We start from the raw sequence: 21,928 nt of genomic DNA on the forward strand, positions 1-21,928 counted from the left end.
TTAACCTCTCTGATCCTCGATATCCTCATCCGCAAAGTGAGAACAGTATTATTACCTAATTTATGGGGCTGTTGCAAGGAGTAAATAAGGTAATGCTTTCAAGGCCTAGACAGAGCAAAGGCTTGATAATTCTGTTTTTATTGTTACTAAGTATGGGAGAGAGTGATAACTATGCCCAGGAAGGGTATGCCTGGGTGGCTCAGCAGTTGAGCATCTGTCTTTGGCTCAGGGTGTGATCCCAGAGTCCCGGGATCGAGTCTCATATTGGGTTCCCTGAATGGATCCTTCTTCTCCCTCTACCTGTGTCTCTGCCTTTCTCTCTGTCTCTCATTAATAGATAAAATCTTAAAAACAAACAAACAAATAAACAAACAAACAAACAAAAACTATGTTCAGGAAGGTTGGGATCCCTCCAATCTCCAGAATGAAGGCCAATTTTAAGTGAGAATCTTTGCTTGGCAGGACTTATCAACAGCAACTCCAGAGAATCAGCCCTCTATGGGGCATGAATCTGTGATTCCATGATTCTAGCCGAGTTTAAGTCTTTCTAGCCTCTAAGCCAAAATTTGTAACTTTCAGGAAATACCAGAATTACCCAGAGAGCTTGCTTACAAAGCAGATTCTTAGAGCTCTCCCTCCAGGAGTCTCTTCTAGGTTTTAGGGGGGTCAGGTTTGAGGTACGTTTATCAGACAGCCCAGGTAATTCTCATCTAGAGTTTGGAACATTGCTCTCAGCAAGGGACAGGCAGGCTTTTCTGTAAAGGGCCAGAGTAAATACCTTTGGTTTTGTGGGCCAGAGGTCTCTGCCACAGTTACTCAACTCTGCTACTGTAGCACAAAAACAGCCACAGACTTTAAGTAAATGAATGGGGGTGACTGTGTTCCAATAAGACTTTATTTACAAAGACAGGTGGTGGGCCAGATTTGACCTGGGGGCCATCGTGTGCCAGTCCCTTCTCTCTGCCAGCCCCTATCTCTTCTATATATAATCAATAAAGACACAGATATGTGTAAAAAAAGTGATATATTTTTAATTTAAAATTATGACCTGGAAAGGAACAGTCAGTTTAAGTGATCCAGGCCTCCTCTTTATACCAATTGGAACAGATGCAATATTGGCTCAGATTGCCAACCCCAAAGAAAAACTAAACCAAGTGGCAAAGCCTCAGGAAAGCCTCATAGATTCCCTGCCAGGGCCATCCGGCTCCATGGAGGCTGTAGCTTTCTGGCTCCACTGAGCTTCCTTCTGTCACCCACCCCCCTCCCCAGTCTGATTCCTCTCCATTGCTCAGTAGTTGGCGCCACACCTGCCCTCTAGAGAGGCTGGTGTTCCGCAGTCACCTCCCAACTGTCTTTGGGGGCATCTTCCTGTGATTGCAACAGTGAAGTGAGCATTCTAAGCATAAGTTGCCCAGAAGGGCAACACCTTCATTGTTTAGCTGAGATCTGGAGCCTTGAGGTGTTACCACTGGTCACATGTAGCCAAGGCATCGGCAGCAAAATGGCAATCCTGGAGAATGATTGGGGAAGATGTAAGGGTCTCAGTGATCAAGGGCAATTCTGGAAATGAACCAAGCAAGTGCCATCTCGGTAAACTCCCCACAAAAGGGGCAAGAGCATCAAGATGGGACAAGGAACACTACCTCCTTTGGTGCTCCGAGGTCAGTCTGCTCTTTCCCGAGCGCGAAAGTAAAGATCCCACTTCTTGGGTCAGCTTTGGCTCTCCCCCTCAAATGTTCAGGGCTGATCAGGCCTTTAGATTCACCTTGGCAGCCAGTTGGGGTCTCGCAAGAACACAAGGTGCTGAATAATGTGAGAGGGAATCTAGGGCCTGATGCCCTTTCCCCCTACACGCATACTTTTCTTTTTCTTTCTCCCCCCACACTGAGTTTCAGAATCATGCAGCCAGTAAGGACAGGATGGAGGCTGTGGCCAGAGCTGCCTGCCCCTTCCAAGGAGGGATAAGTGTATAGAATAAATACAACTGGCTTGAAGCAAGCTTCTGGAAGAAGCCAATTGGTCACCTCAGAACCACTGCAGGGGAGCAATGAATTTCCACATTGGTCCGTTCTCTCTCAAATTTACTGCACCTAAAGCCGGAATCTTGCCCTGAGTCAAAAAGCTGTCAGGACCAACCACGGAAGGGCTGCCTGAGGATGCAGGGAAGACTGGCTGGTGGCCAGGCTGTCCCCAGCACACCTAGCACTCCTGAGCCCCATGGACTGCATCCTGGGTGTAATGCAGAGGCAGCCTGGGGGCATAACAGGGGTCCCTGCTACGCCCGGAGTGGGGTGGGGTGTGGAGAGAGCACAGATTGACTAAAGTCCCCTGAGAATGGAGGCACAGTGGGAAGGAGAACAGGGTGGAGCTTCCTCCTCAGGCCCAGTCACTCTGCCTCCCAAGGGAGGAAGAAGATATTGTGCCCATGCCAGCACCACTGACATTATCTCATTCAAAAGGATGACACTGCGGGGTGGGGCAGCATTTCAGCACAGACCCTCCGGGCACCCCCCCCCCACCCCAAGCTATGAGAAGGCCACCAGTGAGAACCTCCCCTCCCATTGTGTCCTTTTACAAGCCCTGGCTCGACACCACGTGTTGTATCACCAGTACCCAAACCCCACCTAACCAATCTGCAAGCTCTCAGCAAGGCAGCTCAAATGGTAGGGGTAAGGCAGTTCAGCTCCCAGGAGCACAAGTTCTGCTCAGTCTCCCTCACTTCTGAGAAACAGTGGATTCCTAACAGTCTGTCAAAGAGAGAGCTGGCCATGTGACCAGCCCTAGCCTAAGGCCAGTCATGGAACCCACTTACAAGACCACAGTGGTGTCATCCAATCATAGCAGAAAGCTGGCGCAATCCCTGCCCTCATTGGATGATATTGTCGGGCTGCCCATTCTGGGCCACCTGTCCAGGCTCAGAGGCAGGCGTGGGGTTGGGCGTGTTGCTCTGCAGGTAGCGCCGGAAATCTTTGATCATGGGTCGGAGGACCTGGATGAGGACGCTCAGCGCTGCCTGGGTGCCCTCCATGGCCTGGGCCTGGCGCTCCTGGGCACAGGCCTGCACCTCCTGGGAGCGGCGGATCATCTGTAGCAGGTCATTCTGCTGCTCCAGGTGCTGGGCGATCTCCTTCACATGCAGATTGGTGACCCGCTGCTCCTGGATCAGCTTGGCTGAGTTGAGGGCTATGCGGCTCTTGAGTGCTTGGGGTTTGACTGAGGTGTCGGCGTGCTGGGCCATCATCTCTACGGGGGCCTCGGCTGGCAAGGGTGGAGGGGCCTCTGCCGTGCAGTACTCCACCACTCCCTCCTCGAGTGTGTGATAGGTGGTCTCCGTGGGGACTGTGGGGAAGAAACACCAAAGGCAATGGCAGGTCACCTTCTGGAAGGAATGAAGCTGGCCAAATGGGGTTGGCAGGAGGCCATTAATCCCTATTCAGGGGAATTCAGGTCTCCTCTGGCTTTAGAGCTCTTCTCATATAAGTCTGGAGTCTAAAGCATTTAGAATCTACTTGGTAACCAAAGGGCCAGTACCAGATCTGGCAAAAGCAAAGCTAATGACAATACTAGCAAAAAATTTAGGGCACCCACTATGTGCTCGGTACTGTGCTAAGCCCTTTGCACTTGTTAGCTCAACGAATCCTCACAAGACACCAAGAGGCAGGTACTGTCATGTTCATCTTGGGAGACGAGGCAACAGACTCAAAAACATGGAGTGACTTGCCTAAGGTCACACAGTTTATTCAGCAGGTCCAGGAAATAAACCCAGGTCTCCCTAACACCAGAGTCCAACTTGCGGGTAACCACTTCACTGGTATGCCTCCAGCTAACAAAGGCAGGGCCACATGCTCCCTGCAGGGCTGGCACACAGTAGCCAGTTTGGATGGGACTCTACCTGAACTGTTGGTAACCACACTAGTCCTCCTACCTCCCTCCTTCTTTTACAGCCAAGCAGAAAAGGAGGTGGGAGCGGGACAGCAGTTGCTTAAGTGCCCAATAAATGCCTCCCACCTACTCCATCACCTTGTCCTTCTAGTTCTAGAATAGCAACTGACTTAGACCAGTGTTTGATCCTCTTTCCCACCTTGATATCCTTAGGAAACATGACTGCATGGGGATGGTACTCACACATACACCCAATTCCCCCAAACCCCACTGAGAATCACCGGCTGATACAGGTCACAGCCCAGCACAAACTAGCAGTTAACAGTTACTGGTACAAACCCTTATCTGAACTAAGAAGTCCAACAAAACCACTGTCATTCATAACTGAGAACCTTTGAAAGGAATTCTGGGTGGGCTGTTTAGGCCTCCTGGCTTGTGGGAAAGGACAACTTTCTCTACCCTACCATGCCAACATCAGCTGTGAGTCCCCACCCCCACAGGAAGCCCCTTCCTCTTCTGAGTCCTTAGGTTCTCCTGACCGACAGTACAGTTGTTCATGGGTGTGTCTTATCTGTCCTACTAGAATACAGTTTGGCCTGTATTTTAAACACCAGGGTAATCCTGGTGCCAAGCACAGGGTCTGACGTGGAAGGAATAAGATCTAGTGTTTGAGGACTGAAGGAACGAATAGATTAACACTAGGAATCGTGAGTTTTCTGGGCAGTGCCTGATGAATGCTCCCCGCATTGAAAACCCAGAATGTCTTTGTCCAGAATCGATGTCTCACTTGGGTATTATCATTCCCGTCTATCTATTCATTTGACAGATATGTCCTGACTGCCACTAAGGGCCAGGACCTGTGATGGGGGGGGGAGGGGGGAGGATCCAGACATGGTCTCTGTCTTCAAGGATCACAGAGTTCAGTCAGTCATGGACAGGAATGGTGGCAAAACGGTTGAGAGCAATCCAGCTCCTCAGAAGTCCAGACTGCGTGCTGAGGAAGTCCCAAAGAGTACAGGATCACTTCTGTCTGGGGAGCTCTTGGAAGGCCTCATGGTCTTCAGAGTCTCCCATCTGACCTTTGACCCTTGGCAGCCAACCTTCCCCAGGCTGCCCCAGCTCTTGGCTGGCCCTTCCCATTTATGCACGACAGACTGGGTGGGAGAGGTCACTCACTCTGTGTCAGGGTGACCGTGGCTGCAGCTGCAGTGGCTGTGGGTCCGAGGGCCACGGGGTGGATCTCTGTGGTACTGGGCAAGCTGATGATGGTGGCCTCACCCAGCAGGTTGCAGATGCGCTGTTGCATGGGGGTGAGCAGGACGGGGGCTACAGCTGGGCCACCGCTGCCACTGCCACCACCTGTCCCAGGCCCACCGGCTCCATCCTCCTCAGTGGGCCCTGGGGCCTCGCCACCCTCCACCGCTGCCCGGACCTGGGCCACCTTGCGACGGACCTCGGTCTTGAGGTCAGACCACTTCTTCTTGACCTCAGGCAACTCCCTGCGGCAGGTGGCCACAGCGTTGACCCTTCTCAAGATGCCATGCCAGGCCGCACTCTTGGCAGCCAGAGGGACCCCGGCGTTGAAGTGGTTCACCAGCAGGTGTTTCTTTAGTTCCAGCTCCTCCACGATGATCTCAACCTCTCGCTCAGAGAAGTTCATCTTCCTCTTCTTGGCTGGGACAGCCATGGCCTCTCCCCACCCCCCCTTTTTAAAGAAATTATAATCCCCTCAACTGCCCCAATTCCCCTTCCCTTCTTCCCCAGCCTGGCCCCTCACACACCCCCCCCTACAGGGGAGAGGCCGGGCTTGCCCAAGGCCAAGCACCAGGCCTTTGGTAACCCCCTTCGCTACGCAAAGTGCGTAGGGCCCAGCCCCGACCGGCCCGGCCGCTGCCAGCCAGCTGCGTAATGGCTTCCTGAATCTGCCTCTTCCGCCGGGGTGTGCGGAGATCCGCCCACTTCCCCTCTTCCCGCCTCCCAGAGCGTCTTCAGGGGAACCCGCCCTCCTGATTGGTTGGGGCTCAGACGTCACGCCGATCACTGGTTCCTTTGATCTGTCGCTCAACTGGAGAGCACGCCTACTTACCAAATTGGCCTGGTCATTGGCCTAAACGTGTGTCTGTCGCTACAGAGCGCTCCGCCCACCTGCCTTTACTCACTTCCATTGGAAAATCGTTCTGTCCCTCAATCGTCAGCATTACGACTATTACGCCGTTAAATTCAGCTGTTTTATTGGTGGTTTAGGGAGTTAGAGTGCCAAAACCCGGCCTCCTAGTACTTTCGGCCTCGAACCACTGGCCAATTAATTTTAATCCTACTCACGGGGGCAAATTCTGCTTCGTAGCCGCAGCTCCCAGTTGGTCCTCACACAAATCCTATTTCCCACCGGAGACTACGATGTCTCCTCAGGATTCCTTAGCCTAAGCAGCGTTCTCGATGGAAATTGGACACGGGGCCTTCCGCCTGCCAATCACAGAACTTCTGCCTATCGCGGCGTGATTTGCTCTCTCTAGCCCAGCTCAGCCAATCCCTGCCTCCTTCAGTTTGAATCGACCGCAGGCTGAGCAGGGATCGCCCCGCCTCCTCCCCTGATCCAGGCAGTCGGCGGCGTGGCCTGTCCTCGGGAAGGCCCCGCCCCGCCGGGGGGCGGCCCGGGCCTGTGATTGGCCGGTGGCGCGCTTGGGGGCGTGGCCAGCGAGGCGGCGCGCGGCGCGGCGGGGCGGGGCGGGGCCGGGCTCCCGGAAGCGGCCCCTCCCGCCCGCTTGCCGGCTTCTCTCAACCCGCGCTCCTGTCTGGGGACTCCCGCGTGTCTTCCGCGTTCTCCCCGCCGGCCAGCCTCCCCCGCCCCGCGCCGGGCGCCCCTGCCTCGCGCCCGATGGTGAGCAGTGTGTTGTGCCGCTGCGTGGCTTCCCCGCCGCCGGACGCCGCCGCCGCCGCCTCCTCGTCGTCCGCCTCGTCTCCGGCGTCCGTGGACCCGTGCGGCGGCGCCGTCTGCGGGGGCCCGGACCACCAGCTGCGCCTGTGGAGCCTCTTCCAGACTCTCGACGTCAACCGCGACGGCGGCCTGTGTGTCAACGACTTGGCCGTGGGGCTGCGGCGCCTGGGACTGCACCGCACGGAGGGCGAGCTCCGGGTAGGCGGCGCGCTCAGTCGGCGCGGGCTGGGAGGGGTCCCTTCGCGCCCCAGCTCCTCCGGCGGTCGGGGTGACAGGTCTGAGCGGCCCGGCTCCTTGAGCAGCACCGTGGAGCGTGGCGGCGGGGCTGGTGGACGGCCTCTTGGGCTGGGTGGGACGCGCCGTGTGTGTGCTCGTGGGAGTGGAGCTCCTTTTTGAGCTCTGTGGGCGCTTGGACTAGGGGGAAAGGCCCTCTGTAGGCACAGGTGGGCCCTCTGGGGGCTGTCTGGTGGGCAGATAGCCCTTTTTGCTCGGCCTTCTCTCCAAGTAGGAGGCCAGGTCTCGGCGGTCGCCTTTTGTCACCTCCTGACCTCCAAGCTAAGCTTGATGCCCTCCCCTCCGCTGCATTGACTATTTCATCCATCCTCCGGCGGCCCCCCCCCTCCCCTCTCGATTCTTTGCCAGCCGCGGGCCCTGATCTGGTTCCTCTTAGAAGCATGTGGGAGTAGAAAAAATGGGAACTGGGGTTTCAGGCAGATCTGTGAGGAGGCTGGTGAAGACTCAACACTTGACAGTTCTCATGGTTTAGGTTCATCCTCATTTGACATGGTTATCCGGAAGATGGAATGGTGATCTCGAGGGGAAGGAGGAAAATTCTTCCTAAAAGTGAAAGCGTTGCACACCGAGAAGGGGATACTTTTACTCCTATTCTGGAACGGGCTTTGGCTAAGAGGAATGGGAGGACCAAGAATGGCCATCTAGGCCTGCCAGAAAAGTGCTGTTCTTTCTTCAGAAGAACCTCAAGCAGAGGCTTGTCACTTCCCCTTCTATCTCTCCTGGTATTTCCCACCCTGGCTTGGTAGCTGCAGATACTCTTCCCAAGTATTTCATTTATTATGACTTAATCTGATTTCCAACGTGGGATAGAACTTCCGAGTACTTTACCTGGTAACCTGTTTCTCTTTTCGTTTGTTTGGTCCATTTGTACATACAACAATTAGAGAATCTCTTATAGCCAAGTATGAAAAAAATCTGATAAAACACCAGTGACTTTAAACCCATTTGTTGGTCAGGTGGGTATATCTAAGGTGTTTTTAACTTCTGGCTACAGGGTATTGGATCAACATCTAAAGTATTTAACCTGGGTGCCTGGGTGGCATAGTTGGTTAAGCATCTGTCTTTGGCTCAGGTCATGATCCTCAAGGATCTGAGATTGAGCCTGCTGAGTCGGGAGCCTGCTTATCCTTCTCTCTCTGCCCCCCACTTGTGCTTGCTCTCTCTCCGGTGTTCTGTCTCTTAAGTAAATAAAATCTTAAAAAAAAAAAAAAATTAACCTACTTAGGATCAGCCTAGAAGACCGAGAGTAAAACTATGCAAGATAGAATTTTTGGCCAAGTCTAAGAGGCTTGGAGACAAGTTTGAGATTTTTATTTTCCCTCCATTTTTATACAATGAGCTAGATTTTTTAAATATTTTATTTAGTCAGTTGAGAAAGCACAAACGGGGAAGAATCCTCTGGAGAAGCAGATTCCCTTCTGAGCCCGGAGCAATGCAGGGCTTGTCCCAGGACTGGAGATCACAACCTGAGCCTAAAGGCAGACTCTTAGCTATCTGAGCCACCCTGGCGCCCCTAGATATTTTTCCATGCATATCTGATGAATAAATTGCCTGGAAAGATGGGATGGCTAAACTCAGGGTCTGTGCTTTAGGAGTTTGGTGAAGTGTGAGCCTAGGTGAACCTTTCTGCTTTTGTGAACCTACCCAGGCACATTGAGGGCATCTGGCTTTATTCAATATTTGTACGTACTTTGTGCCTCAACTGTGATTCATGATACATCTGATATTAATGTTAATCCCTTTTTTTGGCCAGTAAATCTGTAAGGGAAATAAGGAGGGAGTGATCATTTTGATTTCCAGTGTTAAAACTTTAATTAACTAAAAGGAGCTTTTCCCCTTGGGGTCACATTGGCTGAAATCTTTGACTAATCTCAGTTGTGTGATGTGAAACAATTCTTTATCATTCTTTTTTTTTTTTTAAGATTTCTTATGTATTTATTCATAGAGATGCAGAGAGAGAGAGAGGCAGAGACACAGGCAGAGGGAGAAACAGGCTCCATGTAGAGAGCCTGACGTGGGACTCATCCAGGGTCTCCAGGATCATGCCCTGGGCTGCAGGCGGCAGCTAAACTTCTGTGCCACCGGGGCTGCCCCTTCTTTATCATTCTTTTGGTGTGTGGATTTAGTATGGACTCTATTTCTACAACTTTTTTGGGTTTTATATAAGTAAAATTAGTGTACAGCTTGAGAGAAATTGGGAATGATCTATTTTATTCATTTATATACAAGTTAGTCCTGTGGCAAATGGTTGAAGTATTAGAGAACCTGACTTTTTGTCAATAACTGGGCCACAGGAAGACACCCTCTCTCACGAACCCCCCCCCACTTCCTGTTGAAATTCTATCAGTATTAGCTACATACAGAAAAAACAGTGCTGTAGTTTTGCAGAACTAACAAAACCAAAAGAGAATGTGGGGGGCCTTCGGTTTGAAATGGGTCATCTGCTGTGGGAATAGGCATTGAAAAACACAACATCACGCTTTGGTAGCTGCATCATGAGACCCAGAGGACCAGTCCTAGATGTTAGGGTTTGCGCAGGAATCCCCTGTGAGTGCTTATCAGTGTGTGGTGTGAACCCAGGCCAACCCAGGCCTTGTGACCACATAAAGCCTCTGGCTAGCCTACAATGGGTCAAGTCAAGTTTTCTTTAGACATGAACCAGCAGTTTGGGTCACCTGCCTTTATTTCAGAAGAAATTGGGACGGTTGAGGAAAAATGACTTAAAATGGATGTGGGCAGAGAAACTCATGGCAGCCGGCCAGGGCATGTTAACCAGAAGCCCGTCCTAGGACCGAAGAGGGGCAGAGCTTATTAAAGAAAGAAAAGAGATGACGACACCGGTAGTGACTCTGGGAGTTGAAGCTTCAGCTGGAGCTAATTATAGATTGCCTATTTAAGGCAGTTTCATGTGACCAAACGCAATCTTTGTTTTAAAACAAAATTTAAAACCTAGGGTAGAACCCAGGGAGCCAATTACAGAAAGAATGCAAGCTGTGTGACATGTAAACAGTTGTCCCCTTAGCTGCGGCTCTTGGGCCCTTACCAGACTGGTGTTTAATGCAGGTGAAGCTTCTAGAAGATGGTCGAGTTCAGAGACTTGCACATGTGCCATTGAGTTGGAACTCCACCATAACTATGAGAAGGCAGCAAGGCAGTGTTTTCACCCCATTTTACAGAGGTCTGGAAAGACAGTGAAACAACCTCAAAACTCATTTGGCCTCCTAGGAATTACACCAGAGAAGCAACTGAACTGTCTTCTGATTCCTGCTCCACTCCTCCATAACTATACCAGTTGTTTCTGAGGGACACACAGAGAGTTCCAACTCAGGCTTTGGAAAGAACTTTGAGAAAGATCCAGTTAGACCCACATCTGTTATTCCCAAAATAGATTTCAAGATTGTCTGGAGATTATCAAAGAATGAGAATCCGCCCTGCCCTAATTCTCTCCTTGACCTGAGCAGTGTACGGGAGGCAATCTCTGTTGACTTAAAATGAATGAATAGAAGATATCAGGTGGTACTGCTTAATCAGACAGTGCTGTTGAACTCTATACTTTTTAAATGATTGGCCATTTGTGGGGAAGGTATTTACCTAAATAGCCAGACTCAGGTAAGATCATCTGCAAAATAAAGAGCCTTTTTATTTAAAAAAAAAGGATAGACAACACTTTGTAAAATATAATGGCCCACTTGAAAAAGAAAAATGCTATTCCACAGATTAAATTCATATATTAAACTAATTAATTGTGTTTTGTTGTGAAATTGGTTCCTAGTTTGAAGTAATTATCAAGTCAACTAGAAGGCTTTTTAAAATTAATTGATATTTGCGGAGCACCTGGTGGCTCAATGGTTGAGCATCTGCCTTTGGCTCAGCTCATGATCCCTGGGTCCTGGGATCGAGTCCTGCATCGGGTTCCCTGCGAGGAGCCTGCTTTTCCCTCTGCCTATGTCTGTGTCTCTCTTGAATGAATAAATAAATAAAATCTTAAAAAATAAAATAAATTAATTGATATTTGGAAAGGTACAATCAGGTACCCCAATCCTAAAACCAAATGATAGTTGGGAATATACCAGAGTGGGCCTCATCTGGAGCTTCAGCTGAATGAATTCCTTTGATGCTCGAAGAGTCATTAATTGTTGAAGCCTCACAGAGACCACCAGGGATTGAGAGAAACAAAAACTTTTGCTACTATTCATTTCCAGTCCTACTGAGCACACCTCCAGGATGAATCTAATGAACAAAACTGTATAGGACCAGTCTCATTAAACTAAGGCCGGGCAGACTTTTCATGTATAGCCATTTCTTATATGAATTTGGCAGAATCAAAGAATTTATTTATTTATTTATTTATTTATTTATTTATTTATTTATTTTTTAAAGATTTATTTATTTATTCAGAGAGAGAGAGAGAGAGAAGCAGAGACATAGGCAGAGGGGGAAGCAGGCTCCATGCAGGCAGCCCGACGTGGGACTCGATCCAGGGTCCCCAGGATCACGCCCTGGGCTGCAGGTGGCGCTAAACCGCTGTGCCACCAGAACTGCCCAGAATCAAAGAATTTAGTCTTGAAAGGGTCACTGGTCACCATAGGCCAGCTTCACACCTAGTGTGGGGAGCTTTCATGTCAGACAGTCTGCTTATATCCGTAGATGCTACCCAAGTGATCCAAAGGCTCTCTAAGTATCTGAAAACAGCTGTCTATAAAATAATTTCTGCTGCTGCCCAAAACAGGGTTCATCATGCATTGCTCACATGATATGCTGTCCATACCTTTTGGGGTCCCTCATCTGAGGCAGGATATGCTAGGAGGACAGTCTTCCCTTGGAAATATGCTAAGTCAAAGAAGCCAGTCACAAAGAGCATGTATTACACGACCCATTTATATGGAAGTCCAGAATAGGAAAAGCTAAAGAGACAAAGTAGACTAGTGGTTGCCTAAACCTGGGAGGGGAGAGGTAGAGATAAGGTGATAACTAAAGGGTTAGGGGTTCTTTGGAGGTGAGAAGATGTTCTACACTGGACTATGGTGATGATCGCACAGATCTGTGAAAAACCATCGAATTGTATAAAGGGGTGATTTGTAGGGTGCGTGGGGTTTTATCTCAGTAAAACTGTTTTCAGAAACCCAGTACAGGGGCACCTGGTTAGCTCAGTTGGAAGAGCATGTGACTCTTGATCTTGGGCTCATAAGTTTGAGCCCCACACTGGATATAGAGATTACTTAAATAAACTTAAAAACAACAACAGCAATGACAATAAAAGATCCTGTACCCAGTACAGGATCTGTGGTATAAATCTGGATTCAAATACTATTTCTGCTGCTTGCCAGCCATGTGACCTTGAGCATGTTACTCAACCTCTCCACACCTCAGTCTCCTTATTAGAAACATGGCATTATGAATACCTGCTTCGTAAGGTGGTTGTGAGATTAAATTAGACAAAGTATGTAAAGAGCCTGGCACAGCGTCTTGACATCTAGGTATTTGGCACAAAGTGGCTTTTTGGCACACAGAGTCTTTGAAAATGAGATGCCCAGAATTGGTTTTTCCCAGGTGGCTTAGGTGAAGAAGGAAGAACATCTGGTGGATGGACCTCAGTAATAAAGTTTGTGTAGCACCCGGGTGGTGCGGTCTGGGAGGGCCAGCAGTTTGGGAGGACAGGTGTGGGCTGTGGAAAGTTTGGGCCCTACAGACATTAGGAAGATAGAAACAAACCCTGCTAGCAGGAAATCTCTAAAAAGTTACCGAAGGGGTAGAGTCAATCTACACTGAAGGATGTCTTTGGCTCAGGGCACCTGGGCGGCTCAGATGGTTAATTGTCCAGACTCTTGATTTTAGCTCAAGTCGTGATCCTCAGGGTCCTGAGATCCAGCCCCCAGGTGGGCTCTGTGCTCCAGCGAGGAGTCCACTTGTTCCTCTCCCTCTGCACCTCCCCTCATTCTCTTTCTTTCTCTCTAAAACAAATAAATAAAATCTTAATTAAAAAAAAAAAAAAAAAGGATGTCTTTGGCCCAAATGTTTCCCTGGACAGAACTGGGTGCTTTTGGGCTCTCACAAGCCTGTTGCCTATTTTTATGAACCATGGATGGCCTTTTCTCAGATTGGAAGTTTACTTGGAAGTTGTGAAAATGGAAGCTTCAAGTGGAGCTGACTTCAAACCTTCAGAGATGAGCTCACCAGCCTTGTTATTTTGCAGAAGCGGGACTGGGGGCATAGAAGTCAGGCTGGTTGGAGGCAAAGGCAGTAGCAGAGCCCAGGATTCTGACTGCCGTTTAGTTCAGCAAACCCTGCCTCCTTGCTTCTACAGCTGCAGATACTTCACCAGCCCCGAAGACTTTGCAACTTTTATTTTCACAGTTTATGACAGTGACCAACCATGTAAAAGACCAGCTCAGCATTGCAGGACCCCGATGGTGCTCAGGAAGCAGTGACTAAAATGATATGGTATGGTCTTCCTAAATACGGAATAGAAAAGACTCAACACAATACCTAAAGAAAACCAAACAAGAAGTTTGGTGCACCTTTCTTTAAATAAATGAATAACAAAGGTAGAGCCCAAGGAGCTTCTTATCTGCTTTACACTGTGGGCCAGGAAGCTTGAAAGGGAGGTGAGTCATGACTCATTTTCTAGGGCCAAAGGGGAAACGAGATGGTGGCTGTCCCTGTTCCTGGTATTGCTCTGTGAAGTCTTTCAGGCTGTTCTGGTCAACCCCTGGCCTTGTACCTTCTCTCCAACCCTCCCCCCTTGGCTGGAGTCTGCCGTGACTCTTCTTACCAAAACACAAAACCACCTATATTGTGTGGGAAAACTCAAAAACCATTGAAAGCCAGTGGTGAATAGGAGGGGCCGGCAGAGGAGGGTTTAGAATGAGCACAAGCTGTGAAATCTTGGCCCTAGGCGTGACACAACTAAATAGTCGGTTAAAACCAGCCAGCCACAGCACCCACCTCATTCATCTGTTGCCCCCCCACCTCCTTCATGCGCAAAATGCTTGTCGCTTTTGGTTATTACTGCAAGCTGAGTCTGAATCCATATGATGTTAGAATGCAAAAGTTTTCCAAGGTTTGTCCAGTTCAGTCTCCCCACTTGGCAGCCCAGAGAGGCTAAAACGACTTGTCCAGGGACCTGCAGACTCACTAGGGGGAGTAAGGTAAGGTCCCTGGAGCACCCCTTAGCGATGCATTTGTGGATACGGCTATTCTTTTTTTCATCACATCAGGGGTGTATTCTTTTGCTAGAGTCTTTTCTAAAAGATTAAAATCTGTATAAGAAGTAAAGATGGCATCTAATAAATCTATAGCTAAAAAGATAGAAACCATGATGCTTACACGGAATTCTCAAGTCTGCCCTTCGCACCCCAACGGGATCTCTGGTGCGTGTTTGCTGAAGGCAGTGGTTGGGTGGGTTTCACACTCTTTCCCTGGCTGTTCCCTGCAGTCCGCTCAGTACAGAACAAGCAGCTGGGGAAAATGATTTTTTGCACTGTTCATTTGATCTCAGTTTTAGACTGTAATCCTGAAATCAGTTTTCTTTTTTTTTTTTTTTAAAGATTTTATTTATTTACTCATGAGACACATAGAGAGAGAGAGTGAGTCAGAGACATAGGCTGAGGGAGAAGCAGGCTCTGTGTGGAAGCCCGATGTGGGACTTGATCCCAGACCCCGGGATCACGCCCTGAGCTAAAGGCTCAACCACTGAGCCACCCAGGTGCCCCTTGAGATCAACACTTAGTGTTGCTTTAATAATAAATCTGCTGGTTTGCCTTTTTGAGGTGGAGAAGGGAAAGTGTGAATAAGGGTAAGTTGGCTGCAGAATTAGGATCAATGTATGACAGTGGGTGTGGCTCCCACTGAGCCAATTTTGGATTGGTTGAGAAATTTCTGATCATTTTAACTGATGGAGTTTTTTTTTTTTTTTAAGATTTTATTTATTTATTCATAGAGACAGAGAGAGAGAGAGGCAGAGACACAAGCAGAGGGAGAAGTAGGCATCACACAGAGAGCCTGACGTGGGACTCGATCCAGGGTCTCCAGGATCACACCCTGGGCTGCAGGCGGTGCTAAACTGCTGCACCACCGGGGCTGCCCTGATGGAGTTTTTACCTGCTGGCCTCAATACCTCATTCTCCCCTCCCCCTTAACATTTGGCACACATCTGATTTGAAGGAGAATCCTACTCTTCTAAGAGCACACACACAAAATCATGCATGTTTCTACATGGCGTAGTGCCTAACTTACGTGTCACATCTCAAAATTCTACACATCCCAATTCTAAATTGGGTTAATTTTATATGTCCCTAACTTTCTTTTAGAGAAAAGGAAAAGACATCTTAGTAGGCATTGACCTTGAACCTTGGTGGGGACTGGCTGTTCACCAGGAGTTGACAGAAGCCCTCCCAAGAGTTTTCTCCAAAGTGCACTTCTCTTTCCCACAGTCAAAGGAGTTTCCTTCAGGGACTTTTTGCCAAAGCTAGATTTTTTTTAGTTCTGTTTCCTAAAATGGAAATAAACTAGGGGATTTCACCTTCTTCATTGCAGAATCGTCATCTTCGATGCCTTGGTTTCATTGGTGCCAACTGGTGTGCCTCGCTTTGTCTCCTTGCCTCCATGTAACCTACTTGGCCAAGCCAGACCTCATTTCAAAGCAAATCAGTGTGGCTTTCTGTCAAAGTCTGGCTTAATTTTTCAGTTAAAAAAAAAAAAGTGTTGGGGCGCTTGGGTGGCTTCGTGGGCTAAGCATCCAACTCTTGGTTTCAGCTTTGATCTTTTTTTTTTTTTTAAGATTTTATTTAGGGGGATCCCTGGGTGGCACAGCGGTTTGGCGCCTGCCTTTGGCCCAGGGCGCAATCCTGGAGACCCGGGATCGAATCCCACATCAGGCTCCCGGTGCATGGAGCCTGCTTCTCCCTCTGCCTGTGTCTCTGCCTCTCTCTCTGTCTATGTCTATCATAAATAAATAAATCTTAAAAAAAAAAAATGCAAATGGGAAGTTTAAAAAAAAAGATTTATTCATTCATCATTTTTTAAAGATTTTATTTATTCATTCATGTATTCATTCATTCATTCATTCATTCATTTATTTATTCATTCAGAGAGAGAGAGAGGCAGAGACACAGGCAGAGGGAGAAGCAGGCTCCATGCAGGGAGCCCGACGTGGGACTTGATCCCTGGTCTCCAGGATCACACCCTGGGCTGCAGGCGGCGCTAAACTGCTGCACCACCGGGGCTGCCCTTGGTTTCAGCTTTGGCTCAGGTCATGATCTCAGGGCTGTGGGATTGAGTCCTGCATTGGGCTCTGTCCTCAGCTTGGAATCCACTTGAGGTTCCCTTTCTCTCTCAATCTCATAAATAAATAAAATCTAAAAAAAAGTGTTAATAGTCTTCCCTCTGACTACAGCTCTTCTGAATGGTAATAATTCTCAGATAGGTCATAGGTAGTTAAACTGGTAGACATGAGACATGAAACATTGCCTTGGAGTCAGTCATGGGAAATCTCTCTGCCGTGTTATGAGACTCCTCAGGAATCTCCAGTTTTCCTTTTGTTGGCTGCTCCAGGGCTTTTGCACCCCGGGCAATTCCTCAGGAGAATTTGGAATGGGCTCCTGCTGGGCAGCCATTCCATTAGAGTCTTGTTTTATCCAGCAAGTCTGTTTCCTGGCTTCTTGCGAGAGTGGGTAACTTCTGGTGGTTAGCCTTGTTAACCAGGTTCTGTTGATGCATACAAGCAACAGCTACTGGAGGGTTACACTTGCCAGCCTGGTGTCTGGCTACCGGCGGCCTCTTATACCCGAGGAAGTAGAATTATATTATAGGAATTGCTTGTAACCCAAAAGAAGTTTAATGGTTCTCCAGAAAACCACTGGTTTCAGTGATGATGTGATATAAGAAAAAGAGAGGTACTGCATTAACCCACAAGGGAATCAAAGATAAAAAAGAAGGTGCTTCAAAATAACAATATTGACAAAGTATGAGCAAGTTTTCACTGATCTGGGTCTTCAGTGCAGATTTTAAGATAAGGCTTGGTCACTCCCTTGCCTCGATTATTTCCTTTCTTCTGCTCAGTCTGGGTTTACTTTGTTCTTTTCTATTTTCTTGAAGGGGAAGGGGAAGTTGAGGGCATTGCTTGGAGGCCTTTCTTTTCTAATATGGGCTTTCCCTTCTAAGTATTGCTTTGGCTGTGTCCCACAACTTCTCATGTGTTCTGCTTTCACACCATTCAAAATACTTCTCTAATTTCTCTTTTGATTTCTTCTTTGACACGTGGATCATTTAGAGTTGGGTTATTTAGTTTCCAAACATATAGGTATTTTCCAGGTATCTTTCTATCATTGATTTCTAATTTAATTGCATTGTGGTCAAAGAACGTACTCTGTACAAGTTGAATCCTTTTAAATTTAGTGAGACTGGTTTTGTGAGCCAGAATCTGTTATGTGTGTACTTGGAGAGAATATGTATTCTAGTCTTAATGTAGAGAGTGCTTTAGAAGTGCCAGTTAGGTCAAGGTGATAATGTTGCCCAAGTCTTCTGTGTCCTTATTGGTTTTCTGTCTTCTTGTTCTACCAGTTATTCAAAGAAGGATGTTAAGATCTCTGACTATAATTTTGTCTCCTTTTCCATGAAGTTTTGTTGGTTTTGCTTCATGTATTTTTGAGGCTCTATAATGTGCTACAAAAACATGTGTTTCTTATAGGTAACATAGGCTAGATCTTGCCTGTTTAATCCAATCTAACATTCTCTACCTTTTAAATGGGATGTTTAGACTACCTGTACCTACTGTTACTGATATGGTTTGGTTTGAATCTACCATCTTGCTATTTGGTTTTTTTTTTTTTTACTATTTGTCTTCTGTGTGTGTCATCTATTCTTCCCTTTCTTTCTGCCTTCTTTTGGGTCAATTGAGTATGATCTGTGATTCCATTTTGTCTCTTTTGTTGGCTTATGAGCCAACTCTCTCTCTTATGGTAGCTTTAGAGATTATAATATACATGCAACTTTAACTTATCACAGCCTACTTTAACTGGTACTATATTAAATAGTTTAAGAATCTTAGTATACAGTTGACCCCTGAACAACATGAGCTTGAATTGTGCAGGTCCACTTCTCTATGTGGATTTCTTGGGGGAAAAAAATACAGGGGCGCCTGGGTGGCCCAGTTGGTTAAGCGTCTTTTTTTTTGGTTCAGGTCACGATCTAGGTCCTGGGATCAAGCCCCACATCGGGCTCCCTGCTCTGCAAGGAGTTTGCTTCTCCTTCTCTCTGCTCATGCTCTCTCTCTCTCTGTCTCTCTCAAATAAATAAAATCATTTATTTATTTAAGATTTTATTTATTGGGATCCCAGGGTGGCTCAGCGGTTTGGCGCCTGCCTTCAGCCCAGGGTGTGATCCTGGAGCCCCGGGATCAAGTCCCACATCGGGCTCCCTGCATGAAGCCTGCTTCTCCCTCTGCCTGTGTCTCTGCCATTCTCTCTGTGTCTCTCATGAATAAATAAAATCTTAAAAAAAAAAAAAAAAGATTTTATTTATTTATTTATGAGAGACACACAGAGAGAGTCAAAGATATAGGCAGAGGGAGAAGCAGGCTTCCCACAGGGAGAGCCTGATGCAGGTCTCGATCCCAGGACCCTGGGATCACAACCTGAGCCAAAAGCAGATGAACATAGAAAATATATGTTAATCGACTATTGATGTTATCATTAAGGCTTCTGGTCAACAGTAGGCTATTAAGTTTTGAGAGAATCAAAAGTGGATTTTTGACTGTTCAGGGATTGATGCCTCAACCTTCTGCATTGTTTAAGGACCAAATGTACTTTTGTTTCTATTCTCCCAGCTTTTGTACTGTGGTTCTCATACATTTTTATTTCTACATATGTCATAAACCCACAATACATTGTTTTACTTTCACTTTGGTACTATCTTTTAAGGACGCCTGGGTGACTCAGTGGGTTAAGTGTCTCCCTTTGGCTCAGATTATGATCCTGGGGTCCTGGGATCAAAGAGATTTGAATAACAAAGAAAGAATCCTTTATATTTTCCTACACAGTTACCATTTCTGGTGCTCATCATTCCTTTGTATAAATCTAGATTTTCCTTCTACTTGAATAACTCCTTTAGCATGTCATGTAATGCAAATCTACTGGTGATAAGTTCTTTCAGCTTTCATAAGCCTGAAAGTTTTTATTTTTCCTTCCTTGTGGAAGGTGTTTTTCTAAGTTAACAGTTTCTGATGGGAAGTACCCCGTCATTCTTATCTTTGTTCCACTGTATGTTTGGGTCTTTTTTCTCTATCAGATTTTAAGATATTCCACTTTATCACTGGTTTTCAGAAATTTAATTTGATAGGTTTGAGTGTAGTTTGTTTTATATTTCTTATGTTGAGGGTTTGTTACGTTTCTTGGATCTGTAGATTTGTAGTATTCAATGAATTTGTTGAATTTGTTGGGGGTAGAAATCTAGCCATTATTTCTTTAAATGTTCTGTCCCTACCCTCATGAACTCCAGTTCATATTAGCATGTTAGTGGTTGTCCCACCCAGGTGGCCTGCTGAGCCACCCAAGCCTCCCTCTGGGTCAGTTTCAACTGATTTCTCATTATGGGTCATTTCCTGCTTCTTTGCATTCCTGTTTTTTTTTTTTTTTTAATTGGATTTTATCTTGCTGGGTGCTAGATATTCTCATAGTCCTACAAATATTCTTTTTATTTTTTATTTAAGAGAGGGAGAGCAATCATGAAGAGAAAGAGAGTGCACATGTGTATAAACACCAGCAGAGGGATCCCTGGGTGGCGCAGCGGTTTGGCGCCTGCCTTTGGCCCAGGGCGCGATCCTGGAGACCCGGGATCGAATCCCACGTCGGGCTCCCGGTGCATGGAGCCTGCTTCTCCCTCTGCCTGTGTCTCTGCCTCTCTCTCTCTCTCTGTGACTATCATAAATAAATAAAAATTAAAAAAAAAAAAAAAACACCAGCAGAGGGAGAAGGAGAAGCAGATACCCCACTGATCTGGGAGCTAGACATGCACATGGGGCTCCATCCCAGGACCCTGGGATCATGACCTGAGCCGAAGGCAGGTGCTTAACTGACTGAGCCACTCAGGCACTCCTCCTATGAATATTCTTGAGCTTTATTCTAGGATGCAGTTATTTGGAAACTATTTGACCCTACAGGGCTTGCTGTTTAAAGCTTTATTTTTGGGTTGCCTGGATGGCTCACCTGTTGAGCATCTGCCTTTGGCTCAGGGAGTGATCCTGGAGTCCCAGGATCAAGTCCCACATCGGGCTCCCTGCATGGAGCCTGCTTCTCCCTCTGCCTGTGTCTCTGCCTCTCTCTGTATGTGTCTCTCATGAATAAATAAATAAAATCTTTAAAAATAATAAAAATAAGCTTAAAGCTTTATTCTTGGTGCCAGAATAACATTTAGCCTAGGGCCACTTTTGCCCCACTACTAGGCAAAGTACTCTGCATACCCTTCCTGAACCTCCCTATTTTTTTTATTATTTTTTTTAAGGTTTTATTTATTCATGAGAGACACAGAGAGAGAGGCAGAGACACAGGCAGAGAGAGAAGCAGACTCCCTACAAGGAGCCTGATTTGGGACTCTATCTCAGGATCCTATAATCAGGACCTGAGCCAAAGGCAGATGCTCAACCACTGAGCCACCCAGGCAGGCATCCCTGAACCTCCCTATATTATGAGGTTTTCCACTAGCTGGTGGAAACAGGATGCCTTTGATGGTTCTTTTCCCACCCTCAGGCAGTTTCCTTGTATGCAAGCATCATGACTCTAGGGGGCCCTCAGCAGCTCCCCAGAGCTTGCTATCTATTCAGTTCCTTCCTCCCTGATATTTGTTCCTCCTCTGGCTCCTTGGCCTCCCTGATCCTCCAGATCCCTGCCTTCAGCATGGGGAGACTGCTGGGCTCTGCCTGGGTACCCACTTCCTAGACTGTAGCCTGGAAACTGCAGCCAGGAATCTGGGGCGGTTGCAGGGCTTGTCTCATTTGCATGGATTTCTCAGGAGTCACTGTATTTTGTTGCTTATGGGCTAAAAGGTGAATCAGTCCCTGTTATTCCATCTTGGCTGGAAACCCCTAAGTTTTTACTCAGTTCTGTGGAGTGGAAGAGTCCATTAAATGAAATGCTAGTAATCTACTACATTAGAGATTTCTCTTGTGTTTGCAGATGGGAGTCCATAACACTGCCATGTGCAATTCACCAGACCTTCAGTGCCTAAAAACAAGATCCATCTTCAAAGGATTACTTGTATAGGATTTTGGACTCTGGGCTGACTCTTCTTTGCTATTAAAACTACTTAATTGCATGAACTCACAGTCATTTTCTAGATGATAATGAAATAGCTGGTATGGGGGTGCCTAGTTGGCTCAGTTGGTAGAGCACGTGACTCTTGATCTCTGGGTTGAGTTCAAGCCCCATTTGGGTATAGACATTACTTAAAATTTTTTTTATTATTTATTTATTTATTTGAGAGAGAGAGAGAGCATGAGTGGCTGGGACAGAGGAAAGGGAGAGAGAATCTTTTTTTTTAATTAATTAATTTATTTATTTATGATAGTCACAGAGAGAGAGAGAGGCAGAGACACAGGCAGAGGGAGAAGCAGGCTCCATGCACCGGGAGCCCGATGTGGGATTCGATCCCGGGTTTCCAGGATCGCGCCCTGGGTCAAAGGCAGGCGCCAAACCCAGGGATCCCTAAAATGTTTTAAAAAATAAAAGAGCTAGCATGTACTGTTTTTTTAAAAAGGTTTATTTATTTATTTTAGGGAGGGGAGGGGCAGAGGGAGAGAGTCTTCCAGCAGACTCCCCACTGAAC

At 47.2% G+C, this 21,928-nt stretch overlaps 2 protein-coding genes across 4 annotated transcripts in view; one reads left to right on the top strand and one right to left on the bottom strand.

Moving 5' to 3' along the window:
* Positions 1 to 1,007: 1,007 nt before the first annotated feature.
* NAIF1 (nuclear apoptosis inducing factor 1) lies at positions 1,008 to 5,950 on the bottom strand. The gene is made up of 2 exons (XM_077850837.1): positions 5,059 to 5,950; positions 1,008 to 3,339 (listed from the first exon to the last, which is right to left on the bottom strand). Exons 1-2 carry the CDS (start codon positions 5,567 to 5,569, stop codon positions 2,867 to 2,869), a joined length of 984 nt encoding a protein of 327 aa, XP_077706963.1. The 5' UTR covers positions 5,570 to 5,950; the 3' UTR covers positions 1,008 to 2,866.
* A 788-nt stretch (positions 5,951 to 6,738) lies between these two features.
* Positions 6,739 to 21,928, top strand: part of SLC25A25 (solute carrier family 25 member 25) — a 35,873-nt gene continuing 20,683 nt past the window's right edge. The window contains exon 1 of one of the 3 annotated variants that reach the window (XM_077850830.1): positions 6,739 to 6,760. In XM_077850830.1, the coding sequence (XP_077706956.1) occupies positions 6,758 to 6,760 (3 nt within the window). In that variant the 5' untranslated portion in view covers positions 6,739 to 6,757. Of the gene's footprint in view, positions 7,016 to 21,928 lie in introns of all 3 variants that reach the window. The other 2 variants (XM_077850831.1, XM_077850823.1) reach the window with 2 other exon arrangements.

Source organism: Canis aureus, chromosome 16 (assembly GCF_053574225.1).
Source record: "Canis aureus isolate CA01 chromosome 16, VMU_Caureus_v.1.0, whole genome shotgun sequence".
Taxonomy (NCBI): Eukaryota; Metazoa; Chordata; class Mammalia; order Carnivora; family Canidae; genus Canis; species Canis aureus.

What these genes read in the sequence shown, in the direction of transcription:
- NAIF1 (XM_077850837.1), bottom strand. Translation starts at nt 5,569, where the DNA reads ATGGCTGTCCCAGCCAAGAAGAGGAAGATGAACTTCTCTGAGCGAGAG. An exon ending in CACGGTCACCCTGACACAGA is followed by an intron (nt 3,340 to 5,058) that starts GTGAGTGACCTC and finishes TCTTCCCCACAG; the next exon opens with TCCCCACGGAGACCACCTAT.